This window comes from Cololabis saira, chromosome 5, assembly GCF_033807715.1.
Source record: "Cololabis saira isolate AMF1-May2022 chromosome 5, fColSai1.1, whole genome shotgun sequence".
Classification (NCBI taxonomy): domain Eukaryota; kingdom Metazoa; phylum Chordata; class Actinopteri; order Beloniformes; family Belonidae; genus Cololabis; species Cololabis saira.
In genome coordinates, this window is record NC_084591.1 from 47,967,021 (window position 1) to 47,983,183 (window position 16,163).

At 44.3% G+C, this 16,163-nt stretch overlaps 1 protein-coding gene across 2 annotated transcripts in view; it reads left to right on the plus strand.

Moving 5' to 3' along the window:
• LOC133444494 (cadherin-related family member 5-like) overlaps nucleotides 1–15,178 on the plus strand; it is a 32,729-nt gene extending 17,551 nt beyond the window's left edge. The window contains exons 8-15 of one of the 2 annotated variants that reach the window (XM_061722316.1): nucleotides 970–1,060; nucleotides 2,324–2,421; nucleotides 4,496–4,696; nucleotides 5,671–5,781; nucleotides 5,862–5,928; nucleotides 7,976–8,194; nucleotides 13,035–13,204; nucleotides 14,151–15,178. In XM_061722316.1, the coding sequence (XP_061578300.1) occupies nucleotides 970–1,060; nucleotides 2,324–2,421; nucleotides 4,496–4,696; nucleotides 5,671–5,781; nucleotides 5,862–5,928; nucleotides 7,976–8,194; nucleotides 13,035–13,204; nucleotides 14,151–14,666 (1,473 nt within the window). In that variant the 3' untranslated portion in view covers nucleotides 14,667–15,178. The remainder of the gene's footprint in view (nucleotides 1–969; nucleotides 1,061–2,323; nucleotides 2,422–4,495; nucleotides 4,697–5,670; nucleotides 5,782–5,861; nucleotides 5,929–7,975; nucleotides 8,195–13,034; nucleotides 13,205–14,150) is intronic. The other variant, XM_061722317.1, reaches the window with a different exon arrangement.
• The last annotated feature ends 985 nt before the right edge of the window (nucleotides 15,179–16,163 follow it).

The window sequence follows — 16,163 nt, forward strand, 5'->3', positions numbered from 1 at the left end:
TGAAAGGGAACAGAAAGAAGACTAAGCTTATTTTATCTGTCCCTTTTTCCTAAGACATCAGATATCAATTAATGTAATAATAAAAAAATTTAAAAAATTACAAATTACGCAATTTTAAGGCAAAAAAACACTATTTCCAATAAACGTAATTTTGAAAAAACCTAAAACGAATGACAAATTACGCAATTTAAAAAAAAACACTTTCCATTGAACGTAATACAAAAAACAAAACCAAAACTACAACAAACTTATAAAATAACACAAAATAGCTGTCGTCAAACATAGATAGTCGTATTCTTTTTTGATCAAAGAAAAAATAATATGACAATGGTGCTAAAAAGAGAGAGAGAAAAAAAGAAAACCCACCTAACTTAACAATTATCATGTTATTTCTTCATCAAATTGGCTTTTGATTATTCTTTTAAATGTAATTTTTAATTTGCATTCTTTGGCTTCTGTATCCAGATTGTGCCATAAACTGATACCTTTGACAGAAACACAACGTTCCATTAATTTTGTCCTGAATTAGTTTTTTTTTAAAGATCTCTGTTCCTTTTAAGTTATATGTATTTTCTCTTTTTTCAAAATTTTTCTGTATATTGATTGGCAACATTTTCTTATGATCGTTCAACATAATTTGCAGAATTCTGTGGTTCCACTAATTCAAGAAATTTCAACAGTTTAAATGAAGGAATAATGGATTTGAAGGATGATTATATTGTTTAGATTCAGAACTAGAACTGCATCTAGATCCAGATCTAGATCTAGATCTGGATCTAGCTGCAACATAGATCCCTGCAGGACATCCTTCCTGCCCACAGCAATAAACTTCCACAATAAATCTCTGAAGACACTTAAATCATGAAAACTACTGCAACAATTAATGTTCCTTCTGGGATTAATAATGTATTTAATTAGTTTAAATCTTATTCCGGCATTGATTTAAACCAATGTCCGTGTCCTCCTCAGGAAGGAGTGCTGCCTTTGACACCTGGACCTGTGTATGCCATCGATGGAGACCATGGAATAAAGGAAGCGATAACATACTCCTTCCTGAGCGGTGAGTTGATGATGATGATGATTAGATTAGAGCTTTATCTGTTGCTGAGCCGCGTCGCGGCGCAGAGAAATAACTGCCAGTACACCCATCAAGACAACAGGAAAAAAGGCAAAACGGATGACAACATATGACCTGGGTCCACTGGTGCAGTTACCTGAGAAAAGGATGATTCTGGGATGGAGGAGGGAGAAAAGCATCTTCACCTGAGTATAAAGACACAGCAGAGGGTCTTGTTTTCATTCCTCCGGGAGATTGTGACTAGACCAACTTGCCAAGCTGCTCCTTCAAGGTCAGATTGTAGAATCAACAATTGTATTTGGGTCAGACTCCAGTATTGATCCGTCGGCCTTAAGTCTCTGGTTCGTCTCCATGACGACTCCAAACAGATGAATTTGTGCTAATTTCCCGCCGAGCCGAGCTTCCAACTTCTCCAAGGTCTAAAACCGCCGCTAGCCTGAGATTCTGTTCAAGAATCTCATCCAGCTTGAGATTTTGCTCCCCAACGTTTGAGTGTTGGTCAGCTGATCCCTCCAGCCGCGTCAGGCAGCTCTGAAAGGGCAGAATAGCTATCTACGACTTCAGAATTAGTTGATATGCCAGGTAACCGCCAGGTAACCGCCAGGCAACCGCCGGTTAACCGCCAGGTAACCGCCAGGTAACCGCAGGTAACGCCAGGTAACGCCAAGTAACCGCCAGGTAACCGCCAGGTAACGCCAGGTAACGCCAGGTAACGCCAGGTAACGCCAGGTAACCGCCAGGTAACCGCCCGGTAACCGCCCGGTAACGCCAGGTAACCGCCCGGTAACGCCAGGTAACCGCCAGGTAACCGCCAGGTAACGCCAGGTAACCGCCAGGTAACCGCCCGGTAACGCCAGGTAACCGCCCGGTAACGCCAGGTAACCGCCCGTTAACGCCAGGTAACCGCCAGCTCCAAAAAGCAGAAATCCTGTTATCAGAAATCTAGGCAAGGCAAGTTTATTTGTATAGCCCAATTCAGCACAAGGTAATTCAAAGTGATTTATGATTGTAGAAAGTTTGGAGGAAGTGAAAAGAGAGAATAGAGACAGAACCAGAAAGAGAGCAGCAGCAGGACAGATGGGGAGGAAAGAAGCATGTGCTGCTGCTGCTGCGGCTGCTGCTGCTGCTGCTGCTGCTGATGATGATGATGATGATGATGATGATGATGATGATGATGATGATGATGATGATGATGATGATGATGATGATGATGATGATGATGAACCGTATCGATTTGCGTTCCAGGAAACGAGGATGGTCTGTTCATCATCAACCCAGACACAGGAAACATCACCATGACGAGGCCCACCGACGTCCTGTGGGGCATCAATCTCACCGTTATGGTACAGTTCCACCAACTAACTAAACTAGACCAGTAGGTCACTTCAACCAACTAACTAACTAGATCAATAGGTCACTTCCACTAAATAATTAACTAGACCAGTAGGTCACTTCAACCAACTAACTAACTAGATCAATAGGTCACTTCCACTAAATAATTAACTAGACCAGTAGGTCACTTCAAACAACTAACTAACTAGACCAGTAGGTCACTTCAAACAACTAACTAACTAGACCAGTAGGTCACTTCCACCAACTAACTAAACTAGACCAGTAGGTCACTTCCACCAATTAACTAACTAACTAGACCAATAGGTCACTTCCACCAGTTAACTAACTAACTAGACCAGTAAGTCACTTCCACCAACTAACTAACTAACTAGACATATAGGTCACTTCCACCAGTTAACTAACTCACTAGACCAGTAGGTCACTTCCACCAACTAACTAACTAGACCAGTAGGTCACTTCCACCAAATAACTAACTAACTAGACCAATAGGTCACTTCCACTAACTAACTAACTAAACTAGACCAGTAGGTCACTGCCACTAACTAAACTAGACCAATAAGTCACTCCCACCAACTAACTAACTAGACCAGTAGGTCACTCCCACCAACTAACTAACTAGACCAGTAGGTCACTTCCACCAACTAACTAACTAGACCAGTAGGTCACTCCCACCAACTAACTAACTAGACCAGTTGGTCACTTCAACCAACTAACTAAACTAGACCAGTAGTTCACTTCCACCAACTAACTAACTAGACCAGTAGGTCACTCCCACCAACTAACTAACTAGACCAGTAGGTCACTTCAACCAACTAACTAAACTAGACCAGTAGGTCACTTCCACCAATTAACTAACTAACTAGACCAATAGGTCACTTCCACCAGTTAACTAACTAACTAGACCAGTAGGTCACTTCCACCAACTAACTAACTAGACCAATAGGTCACTTCCACCAATTAAACTAACTAACTAGACCAATAGGTCACTTCAACCAACTAACTAAACTAGACCAGTAGGTCACTTCCACCAACTAACTAACTAGACCAATAAGTCACTTCCACCAACTAACTAAACTAGACCAGTAGGTCACTTCAACCAACTAACTAAACTAGACCAGTAGGTCACTTCAACCAACTAACTAACTAGACCAGTAGGTCACTTCCACCAACTAACTAAACTAGACCAGTAGGTCACTTCAACCAACTAACTAAACTAGACCAGTAGGTCACTTCCACCAACTAACTAAACTAGACCAGTAGGTCACTTCCACCAACTAACTAACTAGACCAGTAGGTCACTTCCACCAACTAACTAAACTAGACCAGTAGGTCACTTCAACCAACTAACTAAACTAGACCAGTAGGTCACTTCCACCAACTAACTAACTAGACCAGTAGGTCACTTCCACCAACTAACTAAACTAGACCAGTAGGTCACTTCCACCAACTAACTAACTAGACCAGTAGGTCACTTCAACCAACTAACTAAACTAGACCAGTAGGTCACTGCCACTAAATAACTAACTAACTAGACCAGTAGGTCACTGCCACTAACTAAACTAGACCAATAAGTCACTTCCACCAACTAACTAAACTAGACCAGTAGGTCACTTCCACTAACTAACTAACTAACTAAACTAGACCAATAGGTCACTTCAGACATCAGAATTTGTGTTTCTGGAACAAAAATTGTCAACATATTAAAGTTAAAAAGTAGACTTCTGGATTTCTTTGTAAATCCTAATTTTCACTGGATTTTACAGAGAAGCTGAAAAACTTTCCGTCATTTGAAAAACCAAGTCCTGTCAGGTTGAAAGTCCGGGGTCTAGAGGGGGTTAAAGAAAATGTTTTTCTTTTTCTTTTTCACCGTCCTCCATTCTGATAATTGTGATTCCTCTCTGATTCCAGGACAATCTGCTTTTCATTTCTGTTGGGAATGTTGCTGATGAATTGTTGGTGTTGTACCTTGTGTGACTGAACTGGTTGTTTTTCTGGGATTTGACCTGCATTTCCAGCCTTTGGCTCAACAGAGAAAGTCATGAAGATCCTGTTTCTGTCATCCAGGCTGCTCAGAGGATCAACAGCCACCAATATGCCACCACCAGTGTGACCATCAAGGTCGACGTGAAGAGTCTTCATCCTCCACAGTTCCAGAAGCCGGCGTATGAAGCCCTGGTCACGGGGGTAGGAACCATGGCGATGGATCCCACCAACAAGGAGCCACTCATGATCCTGGCCACAGATGAGGACTACGCTGCTGCTGGGGTAAGAACCAGACCAGAGGGAACAAGTAGCCAGATGTCTGTGGACCACTGACTGCGTTTACATGCAGTCAATAAACCTTTTAAAACCTGAATATTGGCAATAACCCAAATTTGCACGTCCATGTAAACACCAATAACCCCTTTGAATAACCCGAATTTGCTCATATTCGGGTTTTTAAAAACCCGAATATGACCCCTGGGTTGCTCCTTTTAAAACCCGAATATTGGGTCATGTAAACGCCAAACGGAATATCCCCATCAAACGGAACATGAATTTGTTTTCTGCACATGCTCTGTTCACAAGGAATCCTGGTCTTTTGAGTCCAGGAAGTTCTTATAAACACGGAGAAACCAAGACCAGGAGGAGACTAATCACTTCATAAATGTAATGAAAGATATGAACATTTCTGCATTTGTAGACGGTAGAAAGTACCGGGATAGCGAGATTTAAAAGAAGGTGAGCGAAAAGTTGCGTGAAGCAGCATTTGTTTTGAATTTGGATACAGGAAGAAGAAGCGGAAATGATGGGAATTACGTCATCACGTTCTCCGCGCGTTGCAGGTTTGATTCATATATCTGAATGATTAATTACCATGTAAACGGAATATTCCGAATGTTTCAGTAACCGGAATATTAGCAATAACCCAAATTTTGACTGCATGTAAACGTAGTCACTGATGTTTCAGAATTCACACTCGTTCGGGAGTTTAACTTCAGTTTCACTTGCGCTTTTGTGACCAGCCTGGAACCGGTTTGGTGGAAAGGGGGGAACAGTGAAGTTTTTAAATGTCCTAGTTTTGGAGGCGTCAAATGAAGGCTGCTCATTTTATCACCCGACTAACTGGATATCGGAGCTGACTTGGTAGCGCGCCCCTCGGTGACTGCAGGAGTCTAAACTTCTGTGAAGTCTGGATGGAAGCAGCTCTGGACAGCTGTTTGATAACTGAAGAGGTTTTCTCATTTCTGCTCAAACAGGGTATAAATCCACACATCAGTTACTCGGTTGTTGGAAGCAACGACTTCTCCATCATTAATGGCTACTTGTTCATGACCACAGACCTTGAAGAAGCCACACATAATCTGGAGGTGAGTATAAACACAAGGAAATGTGCGCCGATCTCTGAGTGAGTCGCTATTTTCTGAGACAATCAACTCTTTAATTTCAGATTCTGGCCACAGACGTGACCAATGATGAAACGGGGAGTGCAACACTGGTTGTGGACGTGAACTCAGGTGAAAACAAACCTTCAAATAAAAGTTCATGAAAGAGAAGGTTTCTGTTTCTGCTCATCCTGCTGTCCTGGGTGCTAGCGCAACATAATAGCATTATGTTTAGGGGGCTAGCGCCAACATGATATCATGAGCTTCAGCCTGCTAGCATAACATATCATGACCTTTAGCCTGCTAGCGCCAATGTGATGTCATGCGCTTTAGCATGCTAGCACCAACATGATATCATGAGCATTAGCATGCTAGCACCAACATAATATCATGCGCTTTAGCATGCTAGCACCAACATGATATCATGCGCTTTAGCATGCTAGCACCAACATGATATCATGCGCTTTAGCATGCTAGCACCAACATGATATCATGAGCATTAGCCTGCTAGCACCAACATGATATCATGAGCTTTAGCATGCTAGCACCAACATGATATCATGAGCTTTAGCATGCTAGCACCAACATGATTTCATGTGCTTTAGCATGCTAGCGCGAACATGATATAAGCTTTAGCATGCTAGCACAAACATGATGTCATGAGTTTTAGCATGCTAGCACCAACATGATATCATGAGCTTTAGCCTGCTAGCATAACATATCATGAGCTTTAGCATGCTAGCACCAACATGATGTCATGAGCTTTAGCATGCTAGCACCAACATGATATCATGCGCTTTACCATGCTAGCACCAACATGATATCATGAGCATTAGCATGCTAGCACCAACATGATATCATGCGCTTTAGCATGCTAGCACCATCATGATATCATGAGCTTTAGCATGCTAGCCACAAACATTATATCATGAGCTTTAGCATGCTAGCACCAACATAATATCATGAACTTTAGCCTGCTAGCATAACATATCATGAGCTTTAGCATGCTAGCACCAACATGATGTCATGTGCTTTAGCCTGCTAGCAATAACATGATGTCATGAGCTTTAGCATGCTAGCACCAACATGATATCATGAGCTTTAGCATGCTAGCACCAACATGATATCATGAGCTTTAGCATGCTAGCGCCAACATGATGTCATGAGCTTTAGCCTGCTAGCAATAACATGATGTCATGAGCTTTAGCCTGCTAGCAATAACATGATGTCATGAGCTTTAGCATGCTAGTGCCAACATGATGTCATGCGCTTTAGCATGCTAGCGCCAACATGATGTCATGAGCTTTAGCCTGCTAGCACCAACATGATGTCATGAGCTTTAGCATGCTAGCCCCAACATGATGTCATGAGCTTTAGCCTGCTAGCACCAACATGATGTCATGAGCTTTAGCATGCTAGTGCCAACATGATGTCGTGAGCATTAGCATGCTGGTTCCACCGGAACCAGAAACAGGAACCTGATAACATTCTGCTGTTTGAACCACCAGTAAACCGCCATCTTCAGTCTGAGACCAGAGATCTGATGGATGATCTGCAACCATGAAATCAGTGCTATAAATAAATACATTAATTAATTAATAGTGTTTTATGTGTGGTTTAAAATCCTGGTCTAAAATAATTAAAAAAAATCATCACACTTGTATATTAAAATAAACACTAACCCAAATGACTTGACAGTCTGATCAAATCAAATCAAATCAAATCCAACTTTATTTATATCGCAGGTTTTATATGATAAAAAGCAGCACAAAGGGCCTAACAGTAAAACCAAAATCAATACACCCCCCCACCCCTCTCCACCCCCCACCCCCCTCCCTCAGGGCATGAGGCCCTCCCAATGCAGAGGAATTCCCACTGAGGAAACAAATTCCTGTTCCTTTTGATGGGGATATCCCGTTAGGCTATACATGACCAAATATTCGGGTTAGAAAAGGAGTAACCCTGGGGTCATATTCTGGCTTTTAAAATTCTGGTTATTCAAAGGGGTTATTGTTGTTTACATGGCCGTGTGCAACCGGGTTATTGCTAATATTCCGGTTTTAAAAGGGTTATTGACTGCATGGAAACGCAGTCAGTGTTGTCCAAGACATTCTCGTGTTGCCATAGCAACACTGTGAACAAAACCCACGTCTATAAAACCAGTATGCTTCCCTCCCAGGTCTCACCACCACCAGTATCCCCCCCAGCACCACAGACTTTACCACAACCCCCCCAGTGGAGTCCACCACAACCGGCAGCAGCAGCACCACCAGCATAACCAGTGAGAGCACCATCTCCACCGCGGCGTCCACTATGGCCACCGATACTGCTGTTCCATCCAGCAGTCCCAGTTTAACCACTGAAGGAAGCACCTTCACCACCAGCGCACATTTCACAGGTGCTCACGCGTTCCTCTCAAGAAGTTTTACCAGTTACATCCTGCTTGTTTGATGCAAATGATGCTACCAATGCAGGTAGTCTGATTATCAGCCCTCCCTTAATACTTAGGCCCTGTCCCAATACACCCACTACCCCTACTTTTCAGCCCTAAAAAAAATTTCCCAGAATGCTTTTCGTCTTCATTTGCGGACTGAATCAAAAAAAAAAGTGAATAAAATCAATATTTTGAGTTAGTTTCTGCATAAAAATTAGTTTTGATTACATTTCTAGCGAGAAATATATATTTTATTTTCATAATATTCACTCAGTGAATGTACATAATCACTCACTTGCCCGTTGTTGCGAAGTCTTTTTCAAACCTCGCCAGAATAAAGGCTGATTTATGGTTCCGCGCTACACCAACGCAGAGCCTACAGCGTAGGTTATGGTGTACGACGCGCACCGTACACCGTACCCAATGCCGTAGGCTCTGCGTCGATTTAACGCGGAACCATAAATCAGCTCCCGAGCCGGCAGGCAGTTTTGATCCCGAAGTTTTCTGAGCAAATTTCTTAACAGGTGTAGCTACAACTGTTAGATTTCATCTATTAAACCAACATTTATTTTCCTAAATGATTTATTTCAGCCAGCGGTAATTCTCCACAGAGCTGCAGGTTTCTCCCCGGGACGACGGAGCAGGTTGACCCGGCCGTAGAAGTTCTAGCCCTCCCCATCTCGGCGAGATGATTCCGATTCCTGATTCCGCCTAAACCTGCGTAATCCAAAATAACAAAGGAGCAGAAACAATAATCATTATTTGTCAGTAGATATCTCACGAAAGACACCAATATCAGTCATCTGCTTTCACCCCATCACTAGTTACACTAGGAGCACCCAGGGATCTTGTGGGAGCGGGGTTGGTGGGGGGGACCTTGCTCAGGGCCCACAGGGGTTCACCTTTGTTACCTCCATCCTAGACCTCCTCATGTGGGGTTACCTCCATCCTAGACCTCCTCATGTGGGGTTACCTCCATCCTGGACCTCCTCATGTGGGGTTACTTCCATCCTGGACCTCCTCATGTGAGGTTGCCTCCATCCTTGGCCTCCTCATGTGGGGTTACCTCCATCCTAGACCTCCTCATGTGGGGTAAACTCCATCCTGGACCTCCTCATGTGGGGTTACTTCCATCCTGGACCTCCTCATGTGGGGTTACCTCCATCCTTGGCCTCCTCATGTGGGGTTACCTCCATCCTAGACCTCCTCATGTGGGGTTAACTCCATCCTGGACCTCCTCATGTGGGGTTACTTCCGTCCTGGACCTTCTCATGTGGGGTTACCTCCATCCTGGACCTCCTCATGTGGGGTTACCTCCATCCTAGACCTCCTCATGTGGGGTTACCTCCATCATGGACCTCCTCATGTGGGGTTACTTCCGTCCTGGACCTTCTCATGTGGGGTTACCTCCATCCTGGACCTCCTCATGTGGGGTTAACTCCATCCTGGACCTCCTCATGTGGGGTTACCTCCGTCCTGGACCTCCTCATGTGGGGTTACCTCCATCCTAGACCTCCTCATGTGGGGTTACCTCCATCATGGACCTCCTCATGTGGGGTTACTTCCGTCCTGGACCTTCTCATGTGGGGTTACCTCCATCCTGGACCTCCTCATGTGGGGTTAACTCCATCCTGGACCTCCTCATGTGGGGTTACCTCCGTCCTGGACCTCCTCATGTGGGGTTACCTCCATCCTGGACCTCCTCATGTGGGGTTAACTCCATCCTGGACCTCCTCATGTGGGGTTACCTCCGTCCTGGACCTCCTCATGTGGGGTTACCTGCATCCTGGACCTCCTCATGTGGGGTTACCTCCATCCTGGACCTCCTCATGTGGGGTTACCTCCGTCCTGGACCTCCTCATGTGGGGTTACCTCCATCCTGGACCTCCTCATGTGGGGTACCTCCATCATGGACCTCCTCATGTGGGGTTACCTCCATCATGGACCTCCTCATGTGGGGTTACCTCCATCCTGGACCTCCTCATGTGGGGTTACCTCCATCCTGGACCTCCTCATGTGGGGTTACCTCCATCATGGACCTCCTCATGTGGGGTTACCTCCATCATGGACCTTCTCAGGTGGGGTTACCTCCATCATGGACCTTCTCATGTGGGGTACCTCCCTCATCCCTGGACCTTCTCATGTGGGGTTACCTCCATCATCCTGGTTGGGGTTAAGTCCTAACCCCAACCCCTAACCCTAACTTAACATTAGTAAACGTGCTATGATGAATAACTTAGCTGACAACTCAAACCACTAAAATACCTTCTTAATGTGTCTCAATCCTCTAGAAATATGCTCAGGTGATTCAAATTCACCTAGAAAATCCCATTCGAGGACAAGCTCATTCAACCCGTGTTTATCAAGACATCCAGGACTCCATTCTCCTCTTTCTTTCCCTCGTGCTGCGGGTGAGTGAGAGAGGCAGGATAACGGCCCGATCCGGCGGGGGAGCGGCCCGTCAGTCCAGAGACCTCTCCCTATTCCTGCCTCTTCTCAACCAAACGAGGAGCTCAATTGGTCCAGGATGAGCACCTTGGCCAAGACATTAACCCGGAACTTAACCCCATTTGATTGGGAAGCTTAACCCCGAGATCAACCCTGGCTCTAACCCTAAAGTGGTTCCTACAACCTAACTCGAGTATCTAAATCGTAACCCCTGGCTATGGGCCAAAATTAACTTGTTACTTCTCCTACACCTTCGATAAGTACGTAACCCCAGTAAAAGGCAACAATTAACTCCTTTTTCTTCCACAACTCTAAGGGAGTTTCCCATATTTGTACAAAGCATTTTTTTGCAGGGGATAGTACAGGTATAGGTCAGAAAGCTGCGGACGATGTGTGTTGGCCTGCGCCTTGCCTTTGTTCCCCATTAACTGCCCAGTCGTCAGACGAGGCAGGGGGTTCATCGAACTAACTTCATTCACCTAACCCTAACCCAACCTAACCTAACCTTACCCCCTAACCCTAACGCTAATCCCCTAACCCTAACGCTAACCCTAATTCTAACCCCTAACCCTAAACCTAACCAACCTAACCCGAACCCTAACCCCTAACCCTTAACCCTAACCCTTAACCCTAACCCCCTAGCCCTTAACCCTAATGCTAACCCCCTAACCCTAGCTCTTAACCCTAACGCTAACCTCCTAACCCTAGCCCTAACCCTAGCCCTAGCCCTTAACCCTAACGCTAACCCCCTAACCCTAGCCCTAACCCCCTAACCCTAACCCTAGCCCTTAATCCTAACCCTAACGCTAACCCCCTAACCCTAACCCCAACTCTGGTGCAGATCAGACATGTAACACGGTCTGCCTGGAATTGTGGGTCTTGGTTCACTTGTGGGTGAACGCTGATGTGGTTTGGTGGGAATGCAAACGGACAATCCAGCGACGGACCTGGAGGCTGACAGGAACACCTCCCCCATCTGTCAATCAAACTTAGCCGTAGCTCCTTCAGTTGATCTACTCTGGAGGACTAAACTGCTGGCAAACCTTTACAGCAGAATATCCCGCTTCAGATATTGTTTCGGTGGCAAACATCGGAAATAATCGCAGCGTTTAGAGGAAGATTTGCTACTTTACACTGATGACTGCTTCGGTAAACTTGGTGACTGATGAGGAGGTGATGATGGACAGCTATATGGGGGGGGCGACGACAGCTTGGTATCTTTTTGGTCATGAAGTGTAATCAAAAGCAAACACTCCACATTATAAAATGATTGCTTTAAATAAATTCCCTGCAGCTCCTCCACAGACCTACTCGTTAAACTCATGTCTAAAATCTCAGCTTTTATGATCACAGTCAGCTGGAACAGTTCAGTGGCCAGTGGACCAACCAGAACCCTCATGTCGTCAGGGCCACGCCTTCTTCATGTACGCAGAGTTAGAACCAAACACAGTGAGGCAGCTTTCAGATTTGATGGTCGTCACCTGTGGAACAAACTCCCGGAATGCATCAGGGCTGCTGGAACTCTCTCTTGCTTGAAGTCAAAGTTGAAAACCTTTTTATTTAATTTCAATTTAAATTTAAATTTTATTTGTGTAGCGTCTAATACAACAAATGTTGTCTCTAGCCGCTTTCCAGAGACCCAGAACATGACCCCCGAGCAATTATTACATAAACAATGGCAGGTAAAAACTCCCCTAGTGGGAGAAAAACCTTAAGCCAAATAGAAACATTTACATTTCAGTAATCTACCACAATGCACTGCAACCTTTATTTCTTGCATCTCATTTGTTAATTATTTTAATTGAATGCCCGTTTGTCTTTAATTATTGCGCTTTAACTCTTTTTTACTCTGATCATTTTCAATTTGAGTTTTAAACTTAATCATACTTTAAATCCTATAAATTATGTTGGGCTAGAATCCTCAGGTTTGAGTCATGTAAAATCTGTTCTGTTTTATTTATTTATTTATTTATTTATTATTATTATTATTATTATTATTATTATTATTATTATTATTATTATTATTATTATTATTATTATTATTATTATTATTATTATTATTATTATTAGTTTAAACTTTAAATCCTGCTTTTTATTTATGTTTTAATGTCTTTGTAAAGCACTGTAAATCAGCCTGTTGTTGAATTGTGCTGTAGAAATAAACTAGCCTTGAGATCCTGCTGGACCCAGGTCTTGGTTCTGATCCATATCTGGACTGGACTCTGGTCCAGATAGATCCACCAGGGACCGACCCAGCAACAGCTGCCTCCATCCCCTCCCTGCTAAACCAGCAGACTTGCAGACTTGAGTCCAGGTTCAGACTGTTGTGCTGATGAAAGTACTCTGGTTCCTGCAGTGCTCGTCCCCGGAGGTGCGTATGCGGTGCAGGACATGGCGGCGCTGGGCGCTTCGTTGGGGGTCCTGCTGTTCGTCTGTCTGGTGGTCATTGGAGTTCTGGCTCATCGGATGAGCAGAGGGAAAGCTTACTGGAAGAAGATCTACGAGGCCAGCATGTTCAGAAGTTCTGTAAGTCCAACAACTGGAATAACAAGAACTGCAGAGGTCCATGCTATTTTTTGTACGCTCCTTCACAACTATGTAGACCTCTGTAGACCCCTATAGACCTGTAGAAACCTCTTTAGACCTGTAGACAACTCTTTAGACCTATAGACACCTCTGTAGACCCCTATAGACCTGTAGAAACCTCTTTAGACCTGTAGACAACTCTTTAGACCTATAGACACCTTTGTAGACCCCAATAGACCTGAAGGAACCTCTTTAGACCTGTAGAAACCTCTTTAGACCTGTAGACACCCGTGTAGACCTATAGACACCTCTGTATACCTCTATAGCCCTGCAGACACCTCTGTAGACCTCTACAGACCTGTAGAAACCTCTGTAGACGTCTAGATACCTGTAGACACCTCTGTAGACCTCTATAGACCTGTAGCTACTTTTGTAGACCTATATAGACCCGGAGACCTCTATAAACCTGTAGCTACCTCTGTTCACATCTGTAGACCTCTATAGACCAGTAGACACTTTGTAGACCTCTGTAGACCAGTAGACACCTCTGTAGACCTGTAGATCTCTTTAAACCTGTAGCTACTTTTGTAGACCTCTATAGACCCGAAGACCTCTTTAAACCTGTAGCTACCTCTGTTCACATCTGTAGACCTCTAATGACTAGTAGACACTCTGTAGACCTGTAGACACATCTGTAGACCTCTAATGACTAGTAGACACTCTGTAGACCTGTAGACACACCTGTAGACCTCTATAGACCAGTAGACACCTCTATAGACCTGTAGCTACCTCTATTCACATCTGTAGACCTCTGCTAAATAGGACTGAACTTAATTTATTTGAGTTTTGAGTGCAGGCAACTCTGTAGAACCATCGAGTCTTGATGGGTGCTTTGGTCTCCAGCAAAGCCTTCAGGTTCATCAAGTCTCCTGTGGTTCCTCCATAGGTGGGCAAAGGCCCCGGTGGTCCCAAGGAGGGAATCCAGTACACCAATGAGGCTTTTGAGAGAGACGAAGACAAAGGTAGTTTGGACTCCGGAGGCTCGCAGGTAGATGTAAAAACAGCACCGGCGTGGGACATCCCACCAAGGTCCTCTGAAGTCCTCAACGCCAGGCAGCTGCCCGACGATGCCAGCGACACCAGTTCTAACACGGCCGACAAAGAAGTGAAGCCCATCCTGACCAAAGAGAGGCGCACCGAGGAGGGATACAAGTCCGTCTGGTTCAAGGAGGACATTGACCCCAATGCCAAGGAGGAGGTGGTGATTATTCCAGACAGCAGGGAGGAGGACAGCGAGGAGGACGAGGAGCCCTCGTCCAGCGGCAGGGAGGATCAAGACCACAATCTAAAACGCTCTAAAGTTGGTTTTTCTGAGACAGATCTGGACAGTGGCCTTGGGGTAAAGATAGACGACCCGGCAGAGGACTCCGACTACGACCGAGGTTTGAACATTGATCTGTGAAAGAAGGCAACATAATAGAAACCAAAATCGAGAGCGAGAGGAACCAAAGATGATGACAGAACAGGAACCAAAAAATTATTCAGGTTTCCATTAGTAGGTGAAAGCTAGGAGACTGGAACCAGGTTGACCTCCTCAACTGCTCTTTCAGCTGTTGTGTCTTCATAACCACATTGAACCCACTTGGATCCAGATTTTTGCTAGTAATTGATAACAAATAATTAGCTTTGAACAGCTTCACTGTACCATAATTGTGTCCATATAAAGAACATTCATAAAGGAAATTATTTAATTATATTACATCTCAAAATGTTTATAAGTGAGAAGAGATTTGAATTCAAATGTTTAGCTTTTATTTTTGTAAATATGATGAAACTGTTGTAAAATAGTATGATTATAGAAATCTAAACTGTGAGAAAAGTTTTCTGTTTTTGGTTCCTGCTGGTGATTCAGAGCTACTTTGTTGTCAGTAATCATGTCTCTCGCTGATGGAAATAAACACGATTTATGATTCACGTCATTTTCCTGAATCATTAACCCGTCGGCTGGTTGTTCTGGGAGAAGTAAACATGAAGTAAACACAATTTATGATTCACGTAATTTTCATGAATCATTAACCTGTAGGTTATTCTGGGAGACGTAATAATGCCACATAAACCCAGAGATGAGCTGCAGTGATAAAAGCAGAGCGATAACGACAGTAAGAAACTTCATTACCTGAGGGGTATTCCAGGAAGGGTGTAGTGAAAATCCTGAGTTTGTTAAGCCTGAGATGAGGGAAATCCGGAGTTTTCCGTTCCAGAAAGCGATTTACTCTAACTCAAACTCTGAGTCAGTTACTACGGCAACTGACCCTGTGAACCTAACCTGCTCACTAGCAGGTTTACTTCCATAAACCCTGAGTTTCTCTCCGTCTCCTCCCTCAGTGGCGTCAATTCAGCCAATGGGCCTTTACGCAATACGCATCCGTTTTCTGCACCACGGACAGCAAGCGGCAGAGTTAGAGAGCAGAAAAAGCGTATCTGACAAACGCAACGTATTTTATTCACTATGTCAGTGCAACAATATCACAGGGACATCCCAGTTTAACTTCAAACAGTTAAAGTCCAAATGCAAAAAGGAGAGGGAGGGAGCAGAAGAGAGAAAGAGAGTTAAAAAAAAAGTCAAATATTTCCCTTAAACAGATTTATAAGAGGGTAGGGTGATTTGATATCTTACCTTAAAATGAACTTGCATAATTAATCCATCAGTGGCTACAGCCTCGTTAATATCTTCTGCTGCTGGGGCAACATTGGACCCATCACTTGCCTTCTTTCTTTTTTTTAAATTGCGTGGTTGTCTGCTTCCTTTTCATTTTTGTAAGTTAGTAACACTGCAGAGCTAAAAACCAGATTGGTAGCGACCACTGTCGTCCGGGGGGTTGGGGGGTCTGAGGGGTTGGGGGGTCCGGGGCGTTGGGGGTCCGAGGGGTTGGGGGGTCCGGGGCATGGGAGGTCCGAG